The sequence below is a fragment of the Monopterus albus genome, unplaced genomic scaffold (genome assembly GCF_001952655.1).
Source record: "Monopterus albus unplaced genomic scaffold, M_albus_1.0 scaffold335.1, whole genome shotgun sequence".
Lineage (NCBI taxonomy): Eukaryota > Metazoa > Chordata > Actinopteri > Synbranchiformes > Synbranchidae > Monopterus > Monopterus albus.
Genome location: NW_018128215.1, coordinates 400,081 through 408,966, shown reverse-complemented (window position 1 = coordinate 408,966; position 8,886 = coordinate 400,081). Strand labels below are relative to the sequence as shown.

The following is an 8,886-nucleotide window of genomic DNA, read 5'->3' as shown; positions in this document are numbered from 1 at the left end:
GGAATGAGAAAAATCAATGACTAATCCAAAAACCCCTGCTCAGGAAAATAAAACACAATTATTATTTAAATTACATTACAGTAGAACATACAACTCCAGTCTCAGTGTGAGGAAAATATCTGCTGTAGTGCATGGCTAATGTTAGTGCACTGATAAAAATGATTTGGAAACAGACAATAAAGTTAAACACGGGGCTTTTCAAAACATCATCAGGCTTTATTGCTACTTTCTGATATGAATGTATAATTCTATGCACACACAAAACCACATTTTCACACAACATTTGAATGTCCCTAGTTTTTTCAGCAACATATTTCTGTCTCACTGACAAGTGATCTGGGCAAAATATGCATTTAAAAGACAAGGTCATCAGTTAAATGCTGCGAAATCTGGACTGGAAATTGAATAAACGGTTCTCTAGTTGAGCAGAGCTTTTAAAGCTGAAATCCAAAACTTTCCAGCCATTATCTTCTTAATCTCCAACAGAGAAGCAGCTGAAATCTTGCTTAAACTACAGGAAAGATGATGTAGTTAGTGGAACAAATGTTGCTGAGTGTGATGCATGACATTGTCATTAATACCTTCCAAGTACAATCAGTCTGTTTTTAGCAGATTTGGCTGTGTATTGGCACTGGAGGATCAAATGTGAGCCGACTACAGCACATGTATGGTTTGCACATTCAGCTGCCTATTGAAGATGTGCACTTAAACAAATCTGGAATGAAGCGACACTCAGGTTAGCTTTAGGTCACTGTCAGCCAGATGCATCATTTATTATGAGTCTGGCAACCAGGTGTCCCAGAATAAGGCCTGTATTGGGTCAACGCACTTTAGCTACTTTTGATCACTTGAATTGCGCTGCCTCCACACTGGATGGATTTCACTGCTTTGGCAACCACTGCAAACTCAGCCAAAGGACCTATTCATAAATTCTCACTAGGAGAGTATAAAAGTGTCCCCAGTCATCACTTTTTCTGGTTGGTTTTTGTGTTTTATGATATTCCACTTGCCAGAAACATGAACAAAGTAACAAGAAACTATTCATAAATCCATTATATGTACTAGCTTTAGCTTGTGGATGTCATGATTCTCTACATTTCCTGTTTTATGCTTTTATTTTGGTGCATTTCCACTCTCAATCGTTGTTCGAGTATACATTTCAATTTCCTTATTTTATTGTTCCTCGCTCGACCCAAAAGTCGTCCCAGTCCGCCATCTTGAAGGACATCCCAAAGCTCTCATACATCAGCTCTGAGGAGTGAGGATCAAGGAGCAAGGAGGCTGCCAGGAGCAAAAATACAACAGACCAACTTTCATGGGAGTCTTTCATTAATCAACACACATGTTTATTGCAAATTGGTGATTCGACACTTCAGATGAAGAATTGGAGGAAAGGACATCTCATGTCTGTTTATGCATGTTTCCTCAGTTCCTCTCTCCTTGTATCTCTTCCATGCATCTTCTGTGGGCAGGACTAAGACACAAGTACAGGAAATGTGGATGCAATTGAGGAAATTGAGATTTAGCCCTGGTTATCACAGACCCTGCCCTGCCTGCTTGCATGTTGTTCCCGTTTCCTGCTTCTTTTGCAGGAACCCCCGAGGTCATCCTACAACACTCCCTCATCAGCGAGTGGATCTCTGGAACTTGCATGTTGCCTGTCACTCCTGCGAAAGAGGGATCCCTCATAGTGCAGCATGTCACAGTTGGCACAGGAAGGCCTGAGCCCAGCACATTTAATTAGCCAAGCTGTCTTGGCATTGGATGGGAGGGGGACACACACACAGTGACGAGCCACCAGCATCACCAAGGGCGCGGTACTGCTGGCTGCCACACTGCACAACTAAAACTTAACAGGACGGGTGTTTATACTGAAAGTTGTTACTCAAAGTTGGTGGGCTTTTTTAGTTTAGTTTTTTGAAAATTGGTTGAGTAATGCAGCTAAAATAAGTACAAGCAGTGGTTGGATATCTTGCAGAAATACATAAGGTGTGTTCAGTCCAGATTTAATGTACCAAATGTGACAGAGATTAAGATACAAAGACCTCACTGCTCCACATGCCTCTAGTTATCATTCAAGTCCTTATGCCAGAGCGAATGAAAAAATGACTGTTGCTATGAAAAAAAGCAAAGTTAGGATAAACAGTTTGGAAGAAACCATTCTGACATCCCTCTCTGTAGCTGTCTACATGTGAGGCGCCCACCCCACCTCAGCTGTAGTGAGGAGAGCCCAGTCCAGGCAGCCAGCAACCAGCGCGTCTCTGCCTACCAATAGGCATGCTCGGCTCAGGCTCTGTGCAGTGCTCTCAGTCTCAGCAGCTGAAGCTGGGCGCAGGGGAACTGCGACGGCCGCGCCAAGCATCTTCCCAGGTATGCGTCTCTCTGTCGCTACGCCCATATTCGTTTTTGCAGTGTTATGGCATCCCCGCTGCATGCTGTTTCCCACTCTCCCGACACTGGCTTATTTCTAGGGAGGGGTTGCTGTGTCTTTTTTTGTGGCTCACGTAGCCTCCCCGATAGCGCAGGGCAGCGGGTCTTGGTAAACACTCACAGTCAGCGAAGACGCATCTGCAAAACCTCCTCGTTAACCACGCGTCAACTCGCACACACCTCAAAATGTTCGCCCTTCGACACATCAGCGCTGAGCCGCCGCTGCTGCTGTGGCGAGGCGGGGATGTGCGCACTCTGCTGCGCGGTGCTGCGTGCATTTCTCGGGGAATATTTGCAACGGGCTTATGATTCGGCCAAGCTGCTTTCGTCAAAACATAACCGCTGACTATATTTTCAACTTACGGGTAGAGGGATTGCTTTTTCTTGTAGGCGCTGGACATGCGGCACAGGGCGAAACAGGTATTGGGATCTGATCTGAAAAATCATTTCATAGCAGTCAATTTACGTAGGCTGTGCCATATACACTGCAGCAGCCTATAGAAAGGCTATAGTAGGTCATGCTGTATCTATGCATAGGCACCTATTCCTGCAACAGTGATGTATTATTGAAAGCTATGTGTTATAATACAACGGATCTATTTCGAATCTTTTTTTTTTCATGCAGTGAGTTATCATCCAGGGAACATGATGGAAGGAAGATGTTTTAAGGTAAACTGATAGACTTGCTTACCACAAAGTGCTCTTAATCATGAACGCGCTGAACTTGTGCTTTAAATGAGTTTGCATAAGCGGTTTTTATGATTAGCCTGATTTGTGGCGCTCTGTTTCCCTGTCACTAGGTAAGATGTAGGTACACTCCCTTAGCAATTAGGGCGGTGCTGCCTGCTAGTGCTGATGTGTTACAGTGGCCACTACCTGTACATGCAGTCTGCTAGGTCTGCCTGTACATTGGGTGCCTCCCTCAGTGCTTGGGTGTGTGGTGGTCAATAAAAAAATGTTTGGAAGTTTAAGTAAATTTAGAGTCAACTTCTAAGTTAAAGTTGTGTTTTTAGGAAAGTTATCAATGGCAGCTTTTCACATAAAAATGGATGTTTCCAAAAGCAGAAATGGACTCAGCTCGTAATAGCAGGAATTATCATCCAACCACTGACCTCAAGAGCAACTTTGACAACATCAGACATTATTGTTAGTTCTCACTGTACACAGAACCTGTCATATCCCCCATCATATCAATGTGTGCATGTAAACATATACTTGTGTTGTAACTATTAATGATTGTTTTGTTGTTGCTATGCAAAAAAACTGCTCATGTGCCATATTTCCACTGCAGTCATTTGAAGCTGTGACCTTGTCAAAACAGGGCCACTGTGTATCCGGTTCACTCTGGTTTTCTTTGATAAAACTCTTTGTTAAAGGAAGCTACTTTTCTATATCAGTCTGTTTTCGCTGGTCATGACTGCACAAGGATTTGACTAATTTAAGAAGCCCTCAACTTCAGGTTTTTTTTTTGTCTTTCTTTTTTTTTGCTGCATTTACCACGTTATCTACTCGCTCCACTTGAAGAGCCGGGAATAGTTGGAGGACTTATAGATCAGAAGTTGTGATTTCAGCATGTAGATTTTTTGAAATGTTATTAAGATTTGTCCAGTCAGTGAAGTTACAATGACATTCATAAACCGGCCAATCCATTTCCACTTGCTGTCCTTGAAAATCTGGTCACAGAGTCTGGATTTAAAGTGGAAATTTTTGCTGAGCCTTATACATCTGGATAGTCTTAATTATCTCCAGGCTGCAGGTTGATCTGAAGTCTTACAGGGAGTCATGCTTTAGGAAAAAAGCCCCCAGGTCAGAGGCAACTCCTAACTACAAGGTGGACAAAGTTACAAAGTGAGAAGTGTTAAGGTCACCTTAAGGTCAAGAGAAGAGGAGGGAATTTTTCCAAATCATTTAAATGAAATGATCCCTTGTATAATGGTTATATTGCAATCTGTGATGTCAAAGGAGCAATTTCTTGGCTAAAGTAAAGTTTTTCTGAAACTATTTTCCCACTGTATGTAGTCCAGTTAGTCAATACATCAATTAATCAACTGACATAAAAAATAATTTGCATCTATTTTGATGATATAATTTCATTTTAATGCCAGAATCCTACCTGCTAATGAAAACAATCATTAGTTGCAGTCCAAATCTCCTTATTGTTAAACTCTGTAAGTTTAATATCTTCTGTTGTAATATTTGGTACAATACATTCATTTTATATTGAATACAACTGGGATTATTGTATGTTTACAATCTGTAAAAAGTGATTAGCATTTTTATATACCGTATTGTCCCACCATAAGGTATTAATTATGCATTGCACTGTATAGAAAAAACACCTATTTCATAATCTCCGTTGATGGAATCCATGGTGTATGGCTATGTCAAAAAGGACATTATGTCTAATCATCTTTATTATTATTTATTATTGGTATGGTTGCTGTTCACTGTAAGTGAATAGTATAACCAGTGCATTTTGTTCATGCACAATACAACAGGACCTGATAACTGTCCTGACCATTTATGGAGATGTGAAGTTTACTGTAGCCTTTAGTCTGTTATTATATTTGGTATTAGATATTACTCTACCTGTATATCACTGGATCACATTTAAGTACATACATATACATTTTGTTAAACAACCTCCAACCCTCTTTTATGCTCTAATACGGAGCTGAACATTTCAATTTTAGTGGTGGAGTATTTTCTTCAAATAAATACATAGGTAAATACAGACAGGGCTGCATGTACACATGTGCACACATATACACAGATACACACAAACAATAGAGGAACTTATCATTAGTCTGTGTTCAAGCAGTCAACATAACATTCTTCTTGTTATTTAATTTGTTTGCATTATATTTAAACCTAAAATAATGATTGATTACTGTAAGTGATTAGTGGATCAGTGGAAAAGTAAGCTGTGATTATTTTAGGATTTGATTCATTGATTAAGTCATTTTTCAAGCACAAATGACAAACCTTCCCAACTTTCTGCTTCTCAGTTGAGGATTTGCTGCTTTGGCCTGTTGGTTAAACAATATATGCAATCTGATGGCATCTCCTTAAGCTTTAGGAAACTGTGATGTGCCTTTTTCACTATTTTCACACACATAGGCCAAACGATTTATGAATTAAGGCAACAATAGACAGATTCATCACTAATGTACATAGACATTGAGAGCCGATGTACCAGAGTCAATTCTGATTCTGATTCATCACTAATGAAAAACTTAACTATTGCACTGCTAACTCTAGTTTAACAATACAATTTTGGTAATTTTTGCCAAAAACACCACCATGTAACCATGCTTTATAGACTATTAAAGACACGGAGAGAAATGCTAAAAATTTTAAAAACATGGCTTTGTCACTTTGTTGTTGAACAGATTTAATCATGTGCATGTTTGATGCTGTGGCCTGAAAAGGTTTTGGTTGGTTTGGTTTACAAAGTTTTGGTTTGGTTTACCAAACCTTTGTGATGAAATAAATGAGGGGAAATATACCACATGATGCACCACCACAGAGATGTAAAATCATTCTTTTTGTTAAGATGAAATGATTGATGAATGCTGTATATACATTTGTACAAGTAACAATCGTGTTGCAACATGAAGTTTTTAATTGAAGATGCAAACAATGTAAGTTTTTTTGTTACTATTTACTTTGTTTTCAGTTCTTTTTACACCAAAATTTCCTATTCACTACATTTTTTAATTAACACTGCAAGTTACACATACATATGATATACATACATACATTTGATTATATGAAGCAGCGGCTAATTACATAACAATAAATGTTTCATATTTGTTCTTGATGCCATTATGACACATGAATATGTGCAACTTACGAGTATACACCTTGCATGGTGCAGCGACAAAGGGCAGTGTATATTACATTAAACCACTTATATTGAACACTGTATTTTCTCTTTGGGCATACCACTTTGTTATTAAGGTAGCAAGAAAGCAACTATATGATTCAAAGTATAATGGCAGGAATTACCTGATTATCTGATACAGACTGACACTGAAAGTCTTGTTTCTTCATTAATGTAGAATTATTTCTTTGCACTGCAGTCATATGCACAGTTTGGGTCAGCCGAGTTAAATATCCACATGCATAGATTGCTGCGGATGTTTTTTTTTTGTCCCAGACAAAGGATTGAGAGGTCATTATGTAGGCAGTGTTTTAATGGACAGGCACCACTCTCAGTTTAGCAATTCTTATGTTAGACTATGGTTTTTAATCCTTTGGAAAGATGAAAACATATATTTGGGAGGAATGAGGTGTGTGGTTACTAACACTTTTTCTGGTTTCAAGATGCAGAGAGTTGTCCAATGTTCAGACAATTCATTTTGGTTGTAAGAATAAAAAAGATGGTGTCTTAAACTCTGCAGTGTAGATCTTTAAAACTCAGTTGCACATTGCAAAGTTGCTCTTGGAGACAAAATAAAATGTCACAGTGTTATGTTTAGTAAATGTGCATGTTTAATTTAGGACACAGCAAAGCACATGCTGGAACATTAACGGAAAAGGCAACACAAACATCAGTTTTCTGGCATTAGCTAGTGTGTTGAAAAAGACATCCTTGACTTAGGCGCATGCACAAACGATCTGCTCACACGGTCCCTCTTCCCATCCCTGTCCTCTCCGTAGTGATGGCCTCTGCTGAGCAACCGTGCTCCAGCTTCCACCAGCAGTACTGCGCATAAGGCAACACACCCACCTTTGCCCTCTTGTCCAGAAGTGAGAGAGACGCCACCATGTACAGTGTGGAGGACCTTCTCATTTCTCACGGATATAAATTGCCCAAGAGCGGCCCTCATTCTGCCCCGCCTTATGACAAGCGCCCTGCTGATTTCCAGCGTGAACTTGTGGACAACAGGGCTGGCCGGAGGACACTGAATGGGTATGAGGCAGACCGGGGGGCATCTATCACAGGCATCTACGGCAGCAGGCAGGTCCTGGTGAAGGGTTCCCCTGCCACAGATAATGAGAGTGGGGAAAGGAACCAAAGGAGGAAAGAAGCCGGCATTGGTATCCTAGGTGACGCTCAGCCCTTGGGTGATTCTCTCGCCACAGATAGCGGGTGAGTGTTTTTTTTCTTTTTCTCTCTTTCTTGCGACCCCCACCCCCACCCCCTTCTCACTGGGGTCCTTCGGTAGTGCATGCAAAACTGAGTCTGCACTGCGCAGGTTTTTTTTTCTCCTCTTCTTCCCTTTCCCCTCCTTCCAGAGCTGCAGAACACTGACTGCAGCAGCACCACTGACATAGCTTATGTTAGGATATGAGGAAATATGAAAGGTGCCTTTGCACTCATTTGAGTTGTTTGCATACCTGCAGAGTGAGGTGGCTTGTGTCTCTGTGGAGCCCACCCATGCGCTGATATAGTCTCTACAGCCTCCACCAGACAGGCAGATGTAAACAGCAGCACTTTTAAGTGAGCAAACTGAGAAAGAACATGCTTCAAGAGAGCAGCGTAATCACTCCATTGTAAACACTGGCACACTGAATCACACCCAGCACGTGCTCTGTGATGTAAGCATGTTGCTGGGCAAGTGTGCACAGCGCGGCTCCCCTCAGCCATACAGAAGCATATGCTGCTGAGGATGATCCGTTGACTTTGTACAGTGATTTAGTGCAGTGCGGATATGAGGTGCAGCTCTTAAAAGGGGTTATTACAGTTTATCCATTTTTAAGTTCTTTTTTTAAGTTAGAAAGGATATTTTACAAACCTATACTGAAATATGTATTTATGACATATTTTACATGATTAGTTTTGTGTTTTTATGGAACTGCTAACAGCAAATCATGCCCTTATGTGGTTGAGTCATAACCATGAATAAAAGACCCTGAGAAAATACAATTATTGATTTACTTAATTTGAAAGATCTGATACTTACATTTGAATTTCAACAAGGATGTCAAATCCACACTCTGGTTCCATTGTAACTGACTTGAAATATGCTTGGATGTACCTGCCTGAATGCCTGGGGACATTAATGGATATCACAGTGTTTCCTCTGCTTCATTCAGCGGTGATGCTTAACTACAGCAAGAAAAGTGCCACAACTGAAAATCTGAAAATTAAATTACATTGTAATTTAACCAAATTACTCTCTTTGACACAAAGAAGTTAAGCTCAAATGTTTAGATTTAATCTGTTACAATAAAGTATGCTTTTTTCTAAGATAATTGCTTTTGATGTGCAAGATGCATTAATAGCCACATTCTGCACATAAGAGGTAAATATGGAACCATAACTAAAATTATCTTCAGGCAGCACGGCTTTATCACACAGTTGCCATTTTGTGTTTGTTTCATCAAGCATTTTTAAAATGATACAAATGCTTGTAATGTTACAGAGTCTCTCAAACAAAAAGGCATTCTTCTCTTAATTTTCTCCTGAACTGTGTTTTATTGCAACACAGTGGATCAGTCTGATCT

The 8,886-nt window shown here is 40.1% G+C and overlaps 1 protein-coding gene across 1 annotated transcript in view; it reads left to right on the top strand.

Moving 5' to 3' along the window:
* The first annotated feature begins 2,235 nt into the window (after window positions 1-2,235).
* The window catches only part of LOC109974487 (junctional protein associated with coronary artery disease-like), a 7,951-nt gene continuing 1,300 nt past the window's right edge, over window positions 2,236-8,886 (top strand). The window contains exons 1-2 of the mRNA XM_020624691.1: window positions 2,236-2,370; window positions 7,096-7,528. Coding sequence (XP_020480347.1) covers window positions 7,203-7,528 — 326 coding nt within the window. The 5' untranslated portion in view covers window positions 2,236-2,370; window positions 7,096-7,202. The remainder of the gene's footprint in view (window positions 2,371-7,095; window positions 7,529-8,886) is intronic.